Below are 20816 nucleotides of genomic sequence, written 5' to 3'. Positions count from 1 at the left end.
TCTCACCAGTGAAGGGTATCCCACGTTTTCTGTCTTGGCTGTTGCTCGTCAGTTCTGGACTGTTCTCCAGATCGGCATCCTTCGGTTCCGGGGAGTCTATAGAGAACACGCTAAAGTCCACCTCCTCCTCCTCTCCTCCCTGGGCCAGAGCCAACACACGCTTCCTGAACTCTGTGATGTCATCGGTGACGTCATCGGGCTCCGCCCCCAGCGAGCGCATGAGCTCCCGATACTGGGACAGGAAGCTGTCATCCACCGCCGAGGTCGTCACCGGGCTTACGGGATGATCAGCATCGGTGTTGTTACAGTCCTGCTGTTTCTCGACTGGGGGTGTGTGGTTCTCTGAGGTGGTTCTCTCCTGGTGGTCTACGGTTGTCAGGTCATTTGTCTGATTCACGGTCGTGGTCACCGTCCTGTTGCAGTTGTGGTCCAAATGTGGTCCAGAAGACTTGCGTTTACGGTCGTCGTCGACCTCCTCATTGACTGTGTGGTCCTCACAGCTCAGACAGTTACTGAGCAGCTGTGGTTGTGATTGCTTCTCCTCTCTCACCCCCTCTTCCTCTCTCACCCCCTCTTCCACGATCACCCCCTCTTCCTCTCTCACCCCCTCTTCCACGATCACCCCCTCTTCCTCTCTCACCCCCTCTTCCTCTCTCACCCCCTCTTCCTCTCTCACCCCCTCTTTCTCTCTCACCCCCTCTTTCTCTCTCACCCCCTCTTCCTCTCTCACCCCCTCTTCCACGATCACCCCCTCCTCCTCTCTCACCCCCTCTTCCACGATCACCCCTCTTCCTCTCTCACCCCCTCTTCCACGATCACCCCCTCTTCCTCTCTCACCCCCTCTTCCACGATCACCCCCTCTTCCTCTCTCACCCCCTCTTTCTCTCTCACCCTCTTTCTCTCTCACCCCCTCTTCCTCTCTCACCCCCTCTTCCTCTCTCACCCCCTCTTTCTCTCTCACCCCCTCTTCCTCTCTCACCCCCTCTTTCTCTCTCACCCCCTCTTTCTCTCTCACCCCCTCTTCCTCTCTCACCCCCTCTTTCTCTCTCACCCCCTCTTTCTCTCTCACCCCCTCTTCCTCTCTCACCCCCTCTTCCACGATCACCCCCTCCTCCTCTCTCACCCCCTCTTCCACGATCACCCCCTCTTCCTCTCTCACCCCCTCTTCCACGATCACCCCCTCTTCCTCTCTCACCCCCTCTTCCACGATCACCCCCTCTTCCTCTCTCACCCCCTCTTTCTCTCTCACCCCCTCTTTCTCTCTCACCCCCTCTTCCTCTCTCACCCCCTCTTCCTCTCTCACCCCCTCTTCCTCTCTCACCCCCTCTTCCACGATCACCCCCTCCTCCTCTCTCACCCCCTCTTTCTCTCTCACCCCCTCCTCCTCTCTCACCCCCTCTTCCACGATCACCCCCTCCTTCTCTCGTCTATGCGTTCCATGTCTGTGAACGAGCGAGGTTGTTTGACTAACAACTGGTTTCCTGGTCTGTGGAGTAGTCCTGCGGTGAGGTTTGTGTTCCACCTCGTCTTTCTGTGCCACGAGGTTATAGACCAACACATCGTCCTGAAAGTCTGACTCCTCAACGTAGGAGCCCTGGATCAACATTATGGCCGAACGTCTCATCTCCTGAATATGCTGAGGGGTTTCAATATGTACTGGGGGGGTGAGCGGGAGGGAGGAGGAGGGGAGGGCACTATCATCCCACTCATAACTATCATCCCACTCCAACTCGACCACACTCCCCCTCCCTCCGTCTCCCCCTCTATGTTGGTTTCCCATGGTTACAGGGGGGGAGGTGAGGGGAGGGCTGGGAGATGAAGTCCAGTTGAAGGTTTGATTCATCTTCTCCTCCTCTCTCTCTTCCCCGTCTTCCTCCTCTCGAGCTGCAGGCTTCTCCCCGTCATAGGGACCAGACCAGACCAGACAGGCCTGGAGCGATGCAGCAATCCCAACTCTAGCATCCCAGAGGTACTGGAGATAGTTGACATTCATCAGGAGGTCTGTCCTGCAGATCCTGGAGTAACCAACACTGTCACCCTCTGACATGGGAACGTCTGAGGAGCAGGAGAGAGGAGATGAAGAGGAGGAGAAGAGGAGGAGGAAGAGGAGGAGGAGGAGGAGGAGGAGGAGGAGAAGAAGAGGAAGAGGAGGAGGAGGAGAAGAAGAGGAAGAGGAGGAGGAGAGGAGGACGAGAAGAAGAGGAAGAGAAGAGAGACAGGTCAGTAAAAGTGCTAGGTAGTGCTCTGTGTCAGTGTGGCTGTGTAGTGCTCTGTGTAGTGCTCTGTGTAGTGCTCTGTGTAGTGCTCTGTGTCAGTCTGGCTGTGTAGTGCTCTGTGTAGTGCTCTGTGGCTGTGTAGTGCTCTGTGGCTGTGTAGTGCTCTGTGTAGTGCTCTGTGTAGTGCTCTGTGGCTGTGTAGTGCTCTGTGGCTGTGTAGTGCTCTGTGTAGTGCTCTGTGGCTGTGTAGTGCTCTGTGTCAGTCTGGCTGTGTAGTGCTCTGTGTCAGTCTGGCTGTGTAGTGCTCTGTGTAGTGCTCTGTGTAGTGCTCTGTGTAGTGCTCTGTGTAGTGCTCTGTGTAGTGCTCTCTGGCTGTGTAGTGCTCTGTGTCAGTCTGGCTGTGTAGTGCTCTGTGTAGTGCTCTCTGGCTGTGTAGTGCTCTGTGTCAGTCTGGCTGTGTAGTGCTCTGTGTCAGTCTGGCTGTGTAGTGCTCTGTGTCAGTCTGGCTGTGTAGTGCTCTGTGTCAGCGTGGCTGTGTAGTGCTCTGTGTAGTGCTCTGTGTAGTGCTCTGTGTAGTGCTCTGTGTAGTGCTCTGTGGCTGTGTAGTGCTCTGTGTAGTGCTCTGTGTAGTGCGTGTGAGTGTGTGTTTTCAGTGTGTGTGTGTTCCGTGTGTGTTCTCACCATTCCCCATGGCCCAGTGGATGTGTTGGGTGTGAGTGTGTGTGTTCAGTGTGTGTGTGTTCAGTGTGTGTGTGTGTTCAGTGTGTGTGTGTTCAGTGTGTGTGTGTTCAGTGTGTGTGTTCAGTGTGTGTGTTCAGTGTGTGTGTGTTCAGTGTGTGTGTTCAGTGTGTGTGTTCAGTGTGTGTGTGTTCAGTGTGTATGTTCAGTGTGTGTGTGTGTGTGTTCAGTGTGTGTGTGTTCAGTGTGTGTGTGTTCAGTTTGTGTGTTCAGTGTGTGTGTTCAGTGTGTGTGTTCAGTGTGTGTGTTCAGTGTGTGTTCTCACCATTCCCCATGGCCCAGTGGATGTGTTGGGTGTGAGTGTGTGTGTTCAGTGTGTGTGTGTTCAGTGTGTGTGTGTGTTCAGTGTGTGTGTGTTCAGTGTGTGTGTGTGTTCAGTGTGTGTGTGTTCAGTGTGTGTGTTCAGTGTGTGTTCTCACCATTCCCCATGGCCCAGTGGATGTGTTGGGTGTGTGTGTGTGCGGCTCCGAGGTGCAGGGGGCACCAGGAGGGAGTGAGGAAGAGGAATTTAACAGCTGATGAAGAGTAGGCGTCTCTGTCCTTGAGAGAGCGGCGTTCTCTCACACACAGGTGTGTACACGGGATCAGATACCTGCAGAGAGAGAGGGGAGGACCACAGACGCATGCACGTCAGAGGAGGCTGGTGGGGGGAGCTATATGAGGCTCGTTGTAATGTCTGGAATGGATCACGTTGACACACACACACACACACTGAACACACACACACACTGAACACACACACACACTGAACACACACTGAACACACACACACACACTGAACACACACACTGAACACACACACTGAACACACACACACACACACACACACACTGAACACACACACTGAACACACACACTGAACACACACACACACACTGAACAGACACACACACTGAACACACACACTGAACACACACACACACACACTGAACACACACTGAACACACACACACACTGAACACACACTGAGCACACACACACACACTGAACACACACTGAGCACACACACACACTGAACACACACTGAACACACACACACACACTGAACACACACACTGAACACACACACTGAACACACTGAACACACACACTGAACACACACACACACACACTGAACACACACACACTGAACACACACACTGAACACACACACTGAACACACACACACACACACACAAACACTGAACACACACACACACACACACACACACACACTGAACACACACACTGAACACACACACACACACACACACTGAACACACACTGAACACACACACTGAACACACACACTGAACACACACACTGAACACACACACTGAACACACACACACACACACACACACTGAACACACACACACACACACTGAACACACACACACACACACACACACACACTGAACACACACACACACTGAACACACACACACACTGAACACACACACACACTGAACACACACCTTCCTACCTGAGTATGAGCTGAAGCATGACGTCTTCACAGAACAGACCAATGAGAGTTCGGAACAAAGCCAGAGACACTGTACCTAACTGTAACACACAGGGGTCAAAGGTCAAAACACATTAAACCACTGTAGCTAACTATAACACACAGGGGTCAAAGATTAAACCACTGTACCTAACTGTAACACACAGGGGTCAAAGGTCAAAACACATTAAACCACTGTAGCTAACTATAACACACAGGGGTCAAAGATTAAACCACTGTACCTAACTGTAACACACAGGGGTCAAAGGTCAAAACACATTAAACCACTGTAGCTAACTATAACACACAGGGGTCAAAGATTAAACCACTGTACCTAACTATAACACACAGGGGTCAAAGGTCAAAACACATGTAATCAACATTTTAGTGATTTAACAAAATTAATAAGAGAACAGAGTGTGTGTATGTGACTGTGTGTCGGCCTCTGTCTGTCTCTGTGTCGGTCTGTCTGTGTTACCTGGAAGGGTGTGTTACCTCTAGAGACCAGTGTGTTACCTCTAGAGACCAGTGTGTTAACTCTAGAGACCAGTGTGTTAACTCTAGAGACCAGTGTGTTAACTCTAGAGACCAGTGTGTTAACTCTAGAGACCAGTGTGTTAACTCTAGAGACCAGTGTGTTAACTCTAGAGACCAGTGTGTTAACTCTAGAGACCAGTGTGTTAACTCTAGAGACCAGTGTGTTAACTCTAGAGACCAGTGTGTTAACTCTAGAGACCAGTGTGTTAACTCTAGAGACCAGTGTGTTAACTCCAGAGACCAGTGTGTTACCTGGAAGGGTGTGTTAACTCTGGACACCAGTGTGTCTAGGAGCTGGACGTTGTCGTGTGTGTGTAGCAGTATGAAGGAGAGGAAGGTCTGGAGGAGGGCGGGCTCTGACACCGAGCGGAGGAAGAGGTCCAGATACGCAGTAGTGGTCATCACCTCTTCTAGTGTACACTACAGCCAATCAGAGATCAGAGATATAGACACACACTACAGCCAATCAGAGAACAGAGATATAGACACACACTACAGCCAATCAGAGAACAGAGATATAGACACACACTACAGCCAATCAGAGAACAGAGATATAGACACACACTACAGCCAATCAGAGAACAGAGATATAGACACACACTACAGCCAATCAGAGAACAGAGATATAGACACACACTACAGCCAATCAGAGAACAGAGATATAGACACACACAACAGCCAATCAGAGAACAGAGATATAGACACACACTACAGCCAATCAGAGAACAGAGATATAAACACACACACAGCAGCCAATTAGAACTCAGCAAACCAGGGAAAATAATACGACGAATGAGAATTTATTTCAGGAGAAGTTAGGAAGTTCATTGACCAATCAGAAATTATTAACAAAGGACTAGAGGAAGACTAATGAAATACTGTAACCACTTAGCATTAAGTAGACAGAACTACAGGAAGTTTGGAGACCAATGAGCATTGTTGAAACAGGACTACAGGAAGTAGGGTGACCAATCAGCATCAAGCAGACAGACTACAGGAATCAGCAGTAGTGTTTATGACCTTGTGAAGAGCTGGAGCCAGTACAGGAACCAGGAAGCCATTGTAGATATATCCCAACAACTGACCTCTGATCGAGGGATGTCCAACCTGGGGGGAGAGGGGGGAGATGGGGGACAGAGGGAGAGACAGATGGGGGAGGGGAGGGAGAGAGATGGAAGGGGGAGGGGAGGGAGAGATGGGAGATGGGAGGGGGGAGATGGGGAGGGGGGAGATGGAGGGGGAGATGGGGGACAGAGGGAGAGACAGATGGGGGAGGGGAGGGAGAGACAGATGGGGGAGGGGAGGGAGAGACAGATGGGGGAGGGGAGGGAGAGATGGGAGGAGGGGGGAGGGGAAGGAGAGATGGAAGGGGGAGGGGAGGGAGAGATGGGAGGGGGGTGGGGAGATGGGAGGGGGGTGGGGAGATGGGAGGGGGAGGGGAGGGAGAGATGGGGGGAGGGGAGGGAGAGATGGGAGGGGGATAGGGAGATGGGAGGGGGGAGATGGGGGACAGAGGGAGAGACAGATGGGGGAGGGGAGGGAGAGATGGGGGAGGGGGGATGGGGAGGGAGAGATGGGAGGGAGAGATGGGAGGGGGAGGGGGAGATGGAGGGGGGAGATGGGGGACAGAAGGAGAGACAGATGGGGGAGGGGAGGGAGAGACAGATGGGGGAGGGGAGGGAGAGACAGATGGGGGAGGGGAGGGAGAGACAGATGGGGGAGGGGAGGGAGAGACAGGAGGGGGAGGGGGAGAGAGAGGAGGGGGACAGATGGGGGAGGGGAGGGAGAGATACATGTAATAATTATATCATATCCACTTTCTATCGCAAGACAAAGAGCTGGGGAGGAAGTGTGTCTGGTGTGTGTGTGTGTGTCTGGTGTGTGTGTGTGTGTGTCTGGTGTATATGGTGTGTGTGTGTGTCTGGTGTATATGGTGTGTGTGTGTGGTGTATATGGTGTGGGTGTGTGTGTGTCTGGTGTATATGGTGTGTGTGTGTCTGGTGTGTGTCTGGTGTGTGTCTGGTGTGTGTGTGTGTGTGTGTGTGTGTGTGTGTGTGTGTGTGTGTGTGTGTGTGTGTGTGTGTGTGTGTGTGTGTGTGTGTGTGTGTGTGTGTGTGTGTGTGTGTACGATGTAACATACATAGGCCTCCGTGTGTTTGTCTCACCTTAATGACAGAGCAGCAGAACTGCAGAGAGTTTAGAAACTGGACCAAAGCCGGAACCTGCATCCAGAAGAAATCAAGTCAATGTCAAGTAGCCAGCTCGTCAGCAAGGTAGGCAGCCAGCTGGGTAGCCAGCCAGGTAGCCAGAAATCTAGCTAGGTATCCAGCCAGGCAGCCAGCCATCTAGCTTGGTAGCCAGCCAGGCAGCCAGCAATCTGGCGAGGTAGCCAGCCAGGCAGCCATGTAACTAGCCAGGTAGCCAGTCAGGTAACTAGCCAGGTAGCCAGTCAGGTAACTAGCCAGGTAGCCAGTCAGGTAACTAGCCAGGTAGCCAGTCAGGTAACTGGCCAGGTAGCCAGTCAGGTAACTAGCCAGGTAGCCAGTCAGGTAACTAGCCAGGTAGCCAGTCAGGTAACTGGCCAGGTAGCCAGCCAGGTAACTGGCCAGGTAGCCAGTCAGGTAACTAGCCAGGTAGCCAGTCAGGTAACTAGCCAGGTAGCCAGTCAGGTAACTAGCCAGGTAGCCAGTCAGGTAGCTTGTAAACATATCTTTATTCCGTCCATCTCTGATAATTGTTAGTTATGCTGGATGACATTGTAAATAGATCTTTATTCTGTCCATCTCTGATAATTGTTAGTTATGCTTGATGACATTGTAAATAGATCTTTATTCTGTCCATCTCTGATAATTGTTAGTTATGCTGGATGACATTGTAAATAGATCACTGTCTGTCCAAGTGTTTTTAAATGATGTTTTTAATCTGTGAGATAAAATGATAAGAACTGTTCCAAACATTATATTATATATATATATATATATATATATTATTATATATTATATTTACCTGCACCCAGTCAGCTCTCTCCAGACAGTGCCAGTCTTCACTATACACCTGTAGCTTCGCAGGTAGAGACGAATACAAACCACTCAGACCTGTAGCCAGTACCTAGACACACACACACACACACACACACACACACACAAACACACACACATAGTCATGAGCCAAGGACTTGTCAATGCTGGAATGAAATCCACTGCAGATTAGAGTTCATTGGAAGATCAGGATTTACAGAGAGAGGAGGGGGGAGGGGGAGGGGGAGGGAGGGAGGGGGGGGGGTTAAAGCCTGTCATGGAATACATCCCCACGCTACTCTGCTAACTCACAACAACTAATCAACAACAACAACAACTAATCAACAACCAAGAGACATCAACAACTAATCAACAACAACAACAACAACTAATCAACAACCAAGAGACATCAACAACTAATCAACAACCAGAAAACAACAACAACTAATCAACAACAACTAATCAACAACAACTAATCAACAACAGAGCCAGTAAACAACAACAACTAATCAACAACAGAACCAGTAAACAACAACAACTAATCAACAACAGAACCAGTTGGTGTTGGAGTTAGCAAGAGGCTACGAGCGCCGAGGCGATCAACCAATCAGGTCACAGCGTCCTAATCCCCCATCTCTAGATTGAGGTCAGCTCCATGGACTAAATCTGGTACAGTCACACACAGTTCCACCGGGAGAAAGTGGTTTTCTGATCTTTTTCACTGGTCTGATACTTACAAAAGCATGTGGACAAGTCCCCTCCTCCCTCCTCTCCTCCCTCCTCTCTCTCCCTCCTCTCTCCTCCCTCCTCTCTTCTCCCTCCTCCCTCCCCTCCTCCCTCCTCTCCTCCCTCCTCTCTCTCCCTCCTCTCTCTCCCTCCTCTCTCCTCCCTCCTCTCTTCTCCCTCCTCCCTCCTCTCCTCTCTCCTCCCTCCTCTCTCCTCTCTCCTGCCTCCTCTCTTCTCCCTCCTCCCTCCTCTCCTCTCTCCTCTCTCTCTCTTCTTTATCTCTCCCTTCTGTCACCCCGTATCCCCAATCTCCTCTCTCCTCTCTCTCTCTCTCTCTCTCCATTGTAATCATATTAAGGCCTATTACATAAGGAGTAATGAGCTCAGCCTTTACCTCTCACTCACTGAGGGGAGGGGGAGGAGAGGGGGAGAGGGAGGGTGTAGAGAGGGGAAGGGGGAGGAGAGGGGGAGGGGGAGGGGGAGGGGGAGGGTGGGGGGGTGGGGAGAGGGAGGAGAGGGGGAGAGGGAGGGTGAGGAGAGGGGAAGGGGGATGAGAGGGGTGGGGAGAGGGAGGAGAGGGGGAGAGGGGGAGGGTGAGGAGAGGGGGAGAGGGGAGGGTGAGGAGAGGGGAGGGGAAGGGGGTGGAGGGTGAGGGTGAGAGGAGGGGAAGGGGGTGAGGAGAGGGGAGGGGAAGGGGGGTGGAGGGTGAGGAGAGGGGTGGAGGGTGAGGAGAGGGAGGAGAGGGGGGTGGAGGGTGAGGAGAGGGTGGAGGGGGGAGGGGGAGAAGAGAGGGCGAGGGGCGATAAAGATGAGTGACTACAAACTATGTGACAAACTCCCAGCAGTAGAACTACGGTAACTACGGTAACTACGGTAACCGGCTCACAGGACAGAAGTACGTGTTGTCTGTGATGTGTGTAGCGACTCTGGGGTTGTAGGTCGACAGCTGCATGATGAGCAGCAGAGCGTCCCGGGCCTGCTGTCCTACGCTGCCTTCCTGATGCGTGAAGGGGATCAGCAGGGAGAAGAGCAGGAAGTTGGCTGCCCCCTGGTCCTCACTGGTGTGGAAGAACAACTCTGAACAGGAGGAAGAAGAAGAAATCAGAAAACGACTTCATTGTCCATTTATCTTGCAGAAAACAGAACCAGAACCCACCTAACACTGAGGGGTCCTTAGCCAGCGCACCACACAGCTGGTTTAGCAGGAGGACCAACTCTGCTTCCACTGACCCTCCTCCTCCTCCTCTTCCTCCACTCCCAGCTCCAGCACAGGAAGATAACAGCATCATTAAGGGTCGTAGAACAGGTTTGTGGTGCAGGAGAGGCTGTCTGGCCTGAGACAGTAACATCTGGTACATCCTCAGCTGTTGCAGAGAGGGGAGAGAAGGGGAGTGTGGTGGAGGGGGGGGGCATAGAGAGGAGAGATGGAGGAGTCAGAGAGAGAGAGAGATGGAGGGGGCAGAGAGAGAGAGATGGATGGGGGCAGAGAGAGAGAGATGGAGGGGGGCAGAGAGAGAGAGAGAGATGGATGGGGGGCAGAGAGAGAGAGATGGATGGGGCCAGAGAGAGAGAGATGGAGGGGGCAGAGAGAGAGAGATGGAGGGGGCAGAGAGAGAGAGATGGAGGGGGCAGAGAGAGAGGGATGGATGGGGGGCAGAGAGAGCGAGATGGAGGGGGCCAGAGAGAGAGAGATGGAGGGGGCCAGAGAGAGAGAGATGGAGGGGGCCAGAGACAGAGAGATGGAGGGGGCCAGAGACAGAGAGATCGAGGGGGCCAGAGACAGAGAGATGGAGGGGGCAGAGAGAGAGAGAGATGGAGGGGGCAGAGAGAGAGAGATGGAGGGGGCCAGAGACAGAGAGATGGAGGGGGCAGAGAGATGGAGGGGGCCAGAGACAGAGAGATGGAGGGGGCAGAGAGAGAGAGATGGAGGGGGCAGAGAGAGAGAGATGGAGGGGGCAGAGAGAGAGATTGGGGATAAGCATTATCAATTACTCACCCTGTCACTAAAACAGTCAATAATACCCCTTCCTTCCAGGGTGGTTGTCTTAGCCTCTTCGTTGCTTGTTTTTGGGGGTTTTAAGCTGGGCATCTATAAAGTACTTGGTTGATTGACTGATTGATTGATAAATAACAGGTCAACAACAACAAAAAAATCACTTGTTCCAGTTTCATATCATCAGTGAAGTGTTGTCTTAGACTCCAGAGGAACAGTCTCTCCATCACGCCTTCTACAACCACAAACTCCAGGATGGCTCCCATCGCTCCGCCCTGGCCCGGCTCCTAAGCACGTCAAAAACAAGACTTCTGGCATTCAGTTAACTCTGCTTTATGTTGTTCACTTTGTATTTGAACTGAAACGTTTTATTGTCTATTTACATGTGTACATCAGTATCTACAGTATGACATGTTGGTAGCATTTGTCGTGGAAAATCGGATCAAATACAACGCATTACAGAACTTGTGAAATCAATTCGGCTTTAATACTAAAGTATAGCAAGCCGGGATGGTCCGCGGAACACACTCCACTTTCCAGAGCCCTGGCTCCAGTATTTATCCACATATTGCATATGAGCCCATCCCACATGCAAATGAAGTTACATTTCCAATCCGTGCATCCTGCTTGTTCAGCTCAATAACGCCCATACCTGCTTTCCGTCAGATTATAATGATGACAAGACCCTTGCTTTGTTCCTGCACTTAGCTAAAAGCATTCTTTTGTTTGTGTATTATCTAAGATCAGCAGACTATGTGTCTCCTCAGTTTCTAGCGTCTCTACAACCTAAAAATATGCGAACTATGTCTATTGGTCATCAGTTAGTCATTTGACTGACCCCCTCCTTTGTATATCCCTCTGGCCTTGGTATGTCCAGCTATTCTATACATCTTATGCATTTGTCTATGTGTTATATTTGCTCCCACACATTGAGGGGGAGCACAGAAATATCTCACATAGAATGGATCTAGTGCTTATCAGATGTGGCTTTCAATGAGAATGACAGATCTATAAAAAGTGAACTTTCCTCCTCCATCAACAGGAACAGCATGTGTTCTACGTAGTTCTGGACCGCGCTGGCCTCGTCACCGGGGACAGGACCGAGACGAAGGTAGACACCAGACCGGCTATGGACAGGATCATGTTTCTCCAAGATCTTCACCACCTGAGGGGGGAGAGAGGGGGAGGGAGGAGAGAGGGGTAGGGGAGGGGAAGGGAGAGAGAGAGGGTTAGGGGAAGGGAGAGAGAGGGGGAAGGGAGAGAGAGGGGTAGGGGAGGGGAAGGGAGAGAGAGAGGGTTAGGGGAAGGGAGAGAGAGGGGGTAGGGGAGGGGAGAGAGAAGGGAAGGGAGAGAGAGGGGTAGGGGAGGGGGAAGGGAGAGAGAGAGGGAGGGGAAGGGAGAGAGAGGGGTAGGGGAGGGGAAGGGAGAGAGAGAGGGGGAGGGGAAGGGAGAGAGAGGGGGGAGGGGAAGGGGGAGAGAGGGGGTAGGGGAAGGGAGAGAGAGAGGGGGTCGGGGAGGGGAAGGGAAGGGAGAGGGAGGGGGAGAGGGGGGTGGAGGCGGAAGGGGGCGAGGGGAGAGAGAGGTGAGGGGGAGGGGAAGGGAGAGAGGGGGGAGGGGAAGAGAGAGAGAGGGGGGAGGGGAAGGGAGAGAGAGGGGAGGGGAGGGGGAGTGGAAGGGAGAGAAGGGGGAGGGGAAGAGAGAGAGAGGGGGAAGGGAGAGAGAGGGGGAGGGGAGGGGGAGTGGAAGGGAGAGAAGGGGGAGGGGAAGAGAGGGGGAGGGGGAGTGGAAGGGAGAGAAGGGGGAGGGGAAGAGAGAGAGAGGGGGAGGGGGAAGGGAGAGAGAGGGGAGGGGAGGGGGAGTGGAAGGGAGAGAAGGGGGAGGGGAAGGGAGAGAGAGAGGGAGGTGAGGGGAGGGGAGGGAGAGGGAGGTGAGGGGAGGGAGAGAGAGGGAGGTGAGGGGAGGGAGAGAGGGGAGGGGAGGGAGAGAGAGGGGGAGGTACTGAACGTGTTATTCTGGATTTATTCTTACGGTGTTTATTAGGTTGAATACACATGACTGGTGATTTCCCCCACAATTCATTTCAAATGTGTTTTCTAAACATACATATAGATTTCTGCTGCTGGTCAGTTTGTCAGACACACGGACAGACAGGCTGCCTCTGCTGGGGAGGGAAACAGGCATGCTGCCTCTGACTGGGGAGGGAAACAGGCATGCTGCCCCTGTCTGGGGAGGGGAAGGGAGAGAGAGAGGGAGGTGAGGGGAGGGGAGGGAGAGGGAGGTGAGGGGAGGGAGAGAGAGGGAGGTGAGGGGAGGGAGAGAGGGGAGGGGAGGGAGAGAGAGGGGGAGGTACTGAACGTGTTATTCTGGATTTATTCTTACGGTGTTTATTAGGTTGAATACACATGACTGGTGATTTCCCCCACAATTCATTTCAAATGTGTTTTCTAAACATACATATAGATTTCTGCTGCTGGTCAGTTTGTCAGACACACGGACAGACAGGCTGCCTCTGCTGGGGAGGGAAACAGGCATGCTGCCTCTGTCTGGGGAGGGAAACAGGCATGCTGCCCCTGCTGGGGAGGGAAACAGGCATGCTGCCTCTGACTGGGGAGGGAAACAGGCATGCTGCCTCTGTCTGGGGAGGGAAACAGGCATGCTGCCTCTGACTGGGGAGGGAAACAGGCATGCTGCCCCTGTCTGGGGAGGGAAACAGGCATGCTGCCTCTGTCTGGGGAGGGAAACAGGCATGCTGCCTCTGCTGGGGAGGGAAACAGGCATGCTGCCTCTGCCTGGGGAGGGAAACAGGCATGCTGCCTCTGACTGGGGAGGGAAACAGGCATGCTGCCCCTGCTGGGGAGGGAAACAGGCATGCTGCCTCTGACTGGGGAGGGAAACAGGCATGCTGCCTCTGTCTGGGGAGGGAAACAGGCATGCTGCCTCTGACTGGGGAGGGAAACAGGCATGCTGCCTCTGCTGGGGAGGGAAACAGGCATGCTGCCCCTGTCTGGGGAGGGAAACAGGCATGCTGCCTCTGTCTGGGGAGGGAAACAGGCATGCTGCCTCTGCTGGGGAGGGAAACAGGCATGCTGCCTCTGCCTGGGGAGGGAAACAGGCATGCTGCCCCTGCCTGGGGAGGGAAACAGGCATGCTGCCTCTGCTGGGGAGGGAAACAGGCATGCTGCCCCTGTCTGGGGAGGGAAACAGGCATGCTGCCCCTGTCTGGGGAGGGAAACAGGCATGCTGCCTCTGCCTGGGGAGGGAAACAGGCATGCTGCCTCTGCTGAGGAGGGAAACAGGCATGCTGCCTCTGTCTGGGGAGGGAAACAGGCATGCTGCCTCTGACTGGGGAGGGAAACAGGCATGCTGCCCCTGTCTGGGGAGGGAAACAGGCATGCTGCCTCTGACTGGGGAGGGAAACAGGCATGCTGCCTCTGCCTGGGGAGGGAAACAGGCATGCTGCCCCTGTCTGGGGAGGGAAACAGGCATGCTGCCTCTGTCTGGGGAGGGAAACAGGCATGCTGCCCCTGTCTGGGGAGGGAAACAGGCATGCTGCCTCTGCTGGGGAGGGAAACAGGCATGCTGCCCCTGTCTGGGGAGGGAAACAGGCATGCTGCCTCTGTCTGGGGAGGGAAACAGGCATGCTGCCCCTGTCTGGGGAGGGAAACAGGCATGCTGCCCCTGTCTGGGGAGGGAAACAGGCATGCTGCCTCTGTCTGGGGAGGGAAACAGGCATGCTGCCTCTGCTGGGGAGGGAAACAGGCATGCTGCCCCTGTCTGGGGAGGGAAACAGGCATGCTGCCCCTGTCTGGGGAGGGAAACAGGCATGCTGCCTCTGTCTGGGGAGGGAAACAGGCATGCTGCCTCTGTCTGGGGAGGGAAACAGGCATGCTGCCCCTGACTGGGGAGGGAAACAGGCATGCTGCCTCTGCTGGGGAGGGAAACAGGCATGCTGCCTCTGCTGGGGAGGGAAACAGGCATGCTGCCCCTGTCTGGGGAGGGAAACAGGCATGCTGCCTCTGCTGGGGAGGGAAACAGGCATGCTGCCCCTGTCTGGGGAGGGAAACAGGCATGCTGCCTCTGTCTGGGGAGGGAAACAGGCATGCTGCCTCTGCTGGGGAGGGAAACAGGCATGCTGCCTCTGTCTGGGGAGGGAAACAGGCATGCTGCCTCTGCTGGGGAGGGAAACAGGCATGCTGCCTCTGTCTGGGGAGGGAAACAGGCATGCTGCCCCTGTCTGGGGAGGGAAACAGGCATGCTGCCTCTGTCTGGGGAGGGAAACAGGCATGCTGCCTCTGCTGGGGAGGGAAACAGGCATGCTGCCTCTGTCTGGGGAGGGAAACAGGCATGCTGCCTCTGCTGGGGAGGGAAACAGGCATGCTGCCTCTGCCTGGGGAGGGAAACAGGCATGCTGCCTCTGTCTGGGGAGGGAAACAGGCATGCTGCCCCTGTCTGGGGAGGGAAACAGGCATGCTGCCTCTGCTGGGGAGGGAAACAGGCATGCTGCCCCTGTCTGGGGAGGGAAACAGGCATGCTGCCCCTGTCTGGGGAGGGAAACAGGCATGCTGCCTCTGCTGGGGAGGGAAACAGGCATGCTGCCTCTGTCTGGGGAGGGAAACAGGCATGCTGCCTCTGCTGGGGAGGGAAACAGGCATGCTGCCTCTGCCTGGGGAGGGAAACAGGCATGCTGCCTCTGTCTGGGGAGGGAAACAGGCCTGCTGCCTCTGCTGGGGAGGGAAACAGGCATGCTGCCTCTGCTGGGGAGGGAAACAGGCATGCTGCCCCTGTCTGGGGAGGGAAACAGGCATGCTGCCTCTGTCTGGGGAGGGAAACAGGCATGCTGCCTCTGCTGGGGAGGGAAACAGGCATGCTGCCTCTGTCTGGGGAGGGAAACAGGCATGCTGCCCCTGTCTGGGGAGGGAAACAGGCATGCTGCCTCTGCTGGGGAGGGAAACAGGCATGCTGCCCCTGTCTGGGGAGGGAAACAGGCATGCTGCCCCTGTCTGGGGAGGGAAACAGGCATGCTGCCTCTGCTGGGGAGGGAAACAGGCATGCTGCCCCTGTCTGGGGAGGGAAACAGGCATGCTGCCCCTGTCTGGGGAGGGAAACAGGCATGCTGCCCCTGTCTGGGGAGGGAAACAGGCATGCTGCCTCTGCTGGGGAGGGAAACAGGCATGCTGCCTCTGCTGGGGAGGGAAACAGGCATGCTGCCCCTGTCTGGGGAGGGAAACAGGCATGCTGCCTCTGCTGGGGAGGGAAACAGGCATGCTGCCCCTGTCTGGGGAGGGAAACAGGCATGCTGCCTCTGACTGGGGAGGGAAACAGGCATGCTGCCTCTGACTGGGGAGGGAAACAGGCATGCTGCCCCTGTCTGGGGAGGGAAACAGGCATGCTGCCTCTGCTGGGGAGGGAAACAGGCATGCTGCCCCTGTCTGGGGAGGGAAACAGGCATGCTGCCTCTGACTGGGGAGGGAAACAGGCATGCTGCCTCTGACTGGGGAGGGAAACAGGCATGCTGCCTCTGCCTGGGGAGGGAAACAGGCATGCTGCCTCTGCTGGGGAGGGAAACAGGCATGCTGCCCCTGTCTGGGGAGGGAAACAGGCATGCTGCCCCTGTCTGGGGAGGGAAACAGGCATGCTGCCCCTGTCTGGGGAGGGAAACAGGCATGCTGCCTCTGCTGGGGAGGGAAACAAGCATGCTGCCTCTGCTGGGGAGGGAAACAGGCATGCTGCCTCTGCTGGGGAGGGAAACAGGCATGCTGCCCCTGTCTGGGGAGGGAAACAGGCATGCTGCCCCTGTCTGGGGAGGGAAACAGGCATGCTGCCTCTGCCTGGGGAGGGAAACAGGCATGCTGCCTCTGTCTGGGGAGGGAAACAGGCATGCTGCCTCTGCTGGGGAGGGAAACAGGCATGCTGCCTCTGCTGGGGAGGGAAACAGGCATGCTGCCTCTGCCTGGGGAGGGAAACAGGCATGCTGCCCCTGTCTGGGGAGGGAAACAGGCATGCTGCCCCTGTCTGGGGAGGGAAACAGGCATGCTGCCTCTGACTGGGGAGGGAAACAGGCATGCTGCCTCTGACTGGGGAGGGAAACAGGCATGCTGCCTCTGCCTGGGGAGGGAAACAGGCATGCTGCCTCTGCTGGGGAGGGAAACAGGCATGCTGCCCCTGTCTGGGGAGGGAAACAGGCATGCTGCCCCTGTCTGGGGAGGGAAACAGGCATGCTGCCCCTGTCTGGGGAGGGAAACAGGCATGCTGCCTCTGCTGGGGAGGGAAACAAGCATGCTGCCTCTGCTGGGAAGGGAAACAGGCATGCTGCCTCTGCTGGGGAGGGAAACAGGCATGCTGCCCCTGTCTGGGGAGGGAAACAGGCATGCTGCCCCTGTCTGGGGAGGGAAACAGGCATGCTGCCTCTGCCTGGGGAGGGAAACAGGCATGCTGCCTCTGTCTGGGGAGGGAAACAGGCATGCTGCCTCTGCTGGGGAGGGAAACAGGCATGCTGCCTCTGCTGGGGAGGGAAACAGGCATGCTGCCTCTGCCTGGGGAGGGAAACAGGCATGCTGCCCCTGTCTGGGGAGGGAAACAGGCATGCTGCCCCTGTCTGGGGAGGGAAACAGGCATGCTGCCTCTGCCTGGTTCTTATTGGTTCTGAATTGACCATGTGACTTCTTCTTAGTTTGTTATAAATTATCTTCCAGAGTTATGGGAATGTTAAGAAGGAGAGAGAGGAGCTCCCACTCTTATCTTTACAAGCCTTGTGCAACTTGTTTTCCCTTCTCAAACCACGTCCTCTGGTATCGGGGCCAAACCACATCCTCTGGTATCAGGCCAAACCACATCCTCTGGTATCAGGGCCAAACCACATCCTCTGGTATCGGGGCCAAACCACATCCTCTGGTATCAGGGCCAAACCACATCCTCTGGTATCAGGCCAAACCACATCCTCTGGTATCAGGGCCAAACCACATCCTCTGGTATCAGGGCCAAACCACATCCTCTGGTATCAGGGCCAAACCACATCCTCTGGTATCGGGGCCAAACCACATCCTCTGGTATCGGGGCCAAACCACATCCTCTGGTATCAGGGCCAAACCACATCCTCTGGTATCAGGGCCAAACCACATCCTCTGGTATCAGGGCCAAACCACGTCCTCTGGTATCAGGGCCAAACCACATCCTCTGGTATCAGGCCAAACCACATCCTCTGGTATCGGGGCCAAACCACATCCTCTGGTATCGGGGCCAAACCACATCCTCTGGTATCGGGGCCAAACCACATCCTCTGGTATCGGGGCCAAACCACATCCTCTGGAATCAGGGCCAAACCACGTCCTCTGAGGACCGCGGCCAAACCACATCCTCTGGTATCAGGGCCAAACCACATCCTCTGGTATCAGGGCCAAACCACATCCTCTGGTATCAGGGCCAAACCACATCCTCTGGTATCAGGGCCAAACCACATCCTCTGGTATCAGGGCCAAACCACATCCTCTGGTATCAGGCCAAACCACATCCTCTGGTATCAGGGCCAAACCACATCCTCTGGTATCAGGGCCAAACCACGTCCTCTGGTATCGGGGCCAAACCACATCCTCTGGTATCAGGGCCAAACCACATCCTCTGGTATCAGGGCCAAACCACATCCTCTGGTATCAGGGCCAAACCACATCCTCTGGTATCAGGGCCAAACCACGTCCTCTGGTATCGGGGCCAAACCACATCCTCTGGTATCGGGGCCAAACCACATCCTCTGGTATCGGGGCCAAACCACATCCTCTGGTATCGGGGCCAAACCACATCCTCTGGTATCAGGGCCAAACCACGTCCTCTGGTATCGGGGCCAAACCACGTCCTCTGGTATCGGGGCCAAACCACGTCCTCTGGTATCGGGGCCAAACCACATCCTCTGGTATCGGGGCCAAACCACATCCTCTGGTATCGGGGCCAAACCACATCCTCTGGTATCAGGGCCAAACCACATCCTCTGGTATCAGGCCAAACCACATCCTCTGGTATCAGGGCCAAACCACATCCTCTGGTATCAGGGCCAAACCACGTCCTCTGGTATCAGGGCCAAACCACATCCTCTGGTATCAGGGCCAAACCACGTCCTCTGGTATCAGGGCCAAACCACATCCTCTGGTATCAGGGCCAAACCACATCCTCTGGTATCAGGGCCAAACCACCTCCTCTGGTATCAGGGCCAAACCACATCCTCTGGTATCAGGGCCAAACCACATCCTCTGGTATCAGGGCCAAACTAAGTCCTCTGAGGACCGGGTCAAACCAAAAGCATAATTTGTGTCGGGGAGGATCCAATCATAAAATGAGGAATTGAGTAGTACTATGTAATGTAAAGCCACAGAAAGCCAGGAGCCATGTTGGGACAACATTTTCAAAACCATCCAATTTATCATGGTATATTACTTTTACTTCCTGGCAAGGGTGCACTTCCTGCTTTTACTTCCTGGCAAGGGTGCATTTCTTGCTTTTACTTCCTGGCAAGGGTGCACTTCCTGCTTTTACTTCCTGGCAAGGGTACACTTCCTACTTTTACTTCCTGGCAAGGGTAGGCCGGCAAGGGTAGACAGTACAGACAGACAAGTGTGTACAGGCAGGTAGACAGGTATGTACAGACAGGCAGGTAGACAGACAGGTAGGTAGGCAGACAGGTAGGTAGACAGACAGGTAGGTAGACAGGCAGGCATACAGCTGGACAGGCAGGTAGATAGACAGGCAGGTAGACAGACAGACAGACAGGCAGGCATGTACAGTACAGACAGACAAGTGTGTACAAGCAGGTAGACAGATAACCAGACAGGTATGTACAGACAGACAGACAGACAGGTAGACAGTAAGACAGACAGACAGACAGGTGTGTCTCTACCTGTGCCCAGTGGTTTCTGAAGACGATCATGCAGGTTTCTGGGTCCACCCCGTTCAGGGACAGTGACTTCTTCCTGTTTCCGTTGGTAACCACAGAGGCCATCATCTTGACTGCTGGACAGGTTGGGCTAAACCATGTCTCGGTGTGGAGTAGGGTGGCAGGGTGGAAGTGGAGAGTGCAGGGGAGGTACTCCTCACTCTCCCCCCAGAATCAGCAACATCTCTGGTGCAGGTTGGCACATGGGGGGCCTGAGCACAGGAGAGAGAATCAGCTGAAAAAAACACAAACATTTATAACGTTGATATTGGGTTAAATAAGTAAGAAATTTTCTGTTTGTAATGTTTTGTCTGCTGAGAGAGATGCCCTAACATAAACGCTTGGTTTGCTTTCGCTGTAAAGCTTTTTTGAAATCTGACACGCCAGGTGGATAAACAACAAGCTAAGCTGTGTTTGGCTCTTTGCACTTGTGTTTTCATGAAGATGAAATATTTTTAGTAATTTAATTTGAATTAATTCATTGCTCTGCAATTCAGAGGATGTTGACCGATCCCGCTAAAGGGATCGGTAAGCCAAGAGGTTTAAGACATGAAGGTCAGTCAATACGGAAAAGTTCAAGAACTTTGAAAGTTTCTTCAAATGCAGTCGCAAAAACCATCAAGTGCTATGATGAAACTGGCTCTCATGAGGACCGCTACAGGAAAGGAAGACCCAGAGTTACCTCTGCTGCAGAGGATAAATTCATTAGTTACCAGCCTCAGAAATGGCAGCCAAATAAATGCTTCACAGAGTTCAAGTAACACACATCTCAACATCAACTGTTCAGAGGAGACTGCTTGAATCAGACAATCATGGTCGAATTGCTACAAAGAAACCACTACTAAAGGACACCAATAAGAAGAGACTTGTTTGGGCCAAGAAACACAAGGAATGGAGATTAGACTAGTGGAAATCTGTCCTTTGGTCTGATGAGTCCAAATTGGAGATTTTTAGTTCCAACCACCGTGTCTTTGTGAGACGCAGAGTAGGTGAATGCATGATCTCCGCTTGTGTGGTTCCCATCGTCAAGCATGGAGGAGGAGGTGTGATGGTGTGGGGGTGCTTTGCTGGTGACACTGTCTGTGATTTATTTAGAATTCAAGACACACTTAACCTCTTAACCAGCATGGCTACCACAGCATTCTGCAGCGATACGCCATCCCATCTGGTTTGCGCTTAGTGGGATTAT

At 54.1% G+C, this 20816-nt stretch overlaps 1 protein-coding gene across 1 annotated transcript in view; it reads right to left on the bottom strand.

Annotated features, from left to right (window-relative positions):
* Nucleotides 1–20816, bottom strand: part of LOC135515539 (FHF complex subunit HOOK-interacting protein 1A-like) — a 44394-nt gene that overhangs the window by 14792 nt on the left and 8786 nt on the right. Inside the window, exons 3-15 of the mRNA XM_064939155.1 lie at nucleotides 19592–19862; nucleotides 11740–11875; nucleotides 10875–10999; nucleotides 9874–10081; nucleotides 9604–9794; nucleotides 7981–8082; nucleotides 7140–7196; nucleotides 5995–6081; nucleotides 5227–5394; nucleotides 4420–4499; nucleotides 3374–3546; nucleotides 1394–2055; nucleotides 7–571 (exon numbers count right to left, since the gene is read on the bottom strand). Coding sequence (XP_064795227.1) covers nucleotides 7–571; nucleotides 1394–2055; nucleotides 3374–3546; nucleotides 4420–4499; nucleotides 5227–5394; nucleotides 5995–6081; nucleotides 7140–7196; nucleotides 7981–8082; nucleotides 9604–9794; nucleotides 9874–10081; nucleotides 10875–10999; nucleotides 11740–11875; nucleotides 19592–19696 — 2659 coding nt within the window. The 5' untranslated portion in view covers nucleotides 19697–19862. The remainder of the gene's footprint in view (nucleotides 1–6; nucleotides 572–1393; nucleotides 2056–3373; nucleotides 3547–4419; nucleotides 4500–5226; nucleotides 5395–5994; nucleotides 6082–7139; nucleotides 7197–7980; nucleotides 8083–9603; nucleotides 9795–9873; nucleotides 10082–10874; nucleotides 11000–11739; nucleotides 11876–19591; nucleotides 19863–20816) is intronic.

Source organism: Oncorhynchus masou, chromosome 27 (assembly GCF_036934945.1).
Source record: "Oncorhynchus masou masou isolate Uvic2021 chromosome 27, UVic_Omas_1.1, whole genome shotgun sequence".
Classification (NCBI taxonomy): domain Eukaryota; kingdom Metazoa; phylum Chordata; class Actinopteri; order Salmoniformes; family Salmonidae; genus Oncorhynchus; species Oncorhynchus masou.
Note: the sequence above shows the minus strand (reverse complement) of the source record. Positions and strands in the feature narration are given on the sequence as shown.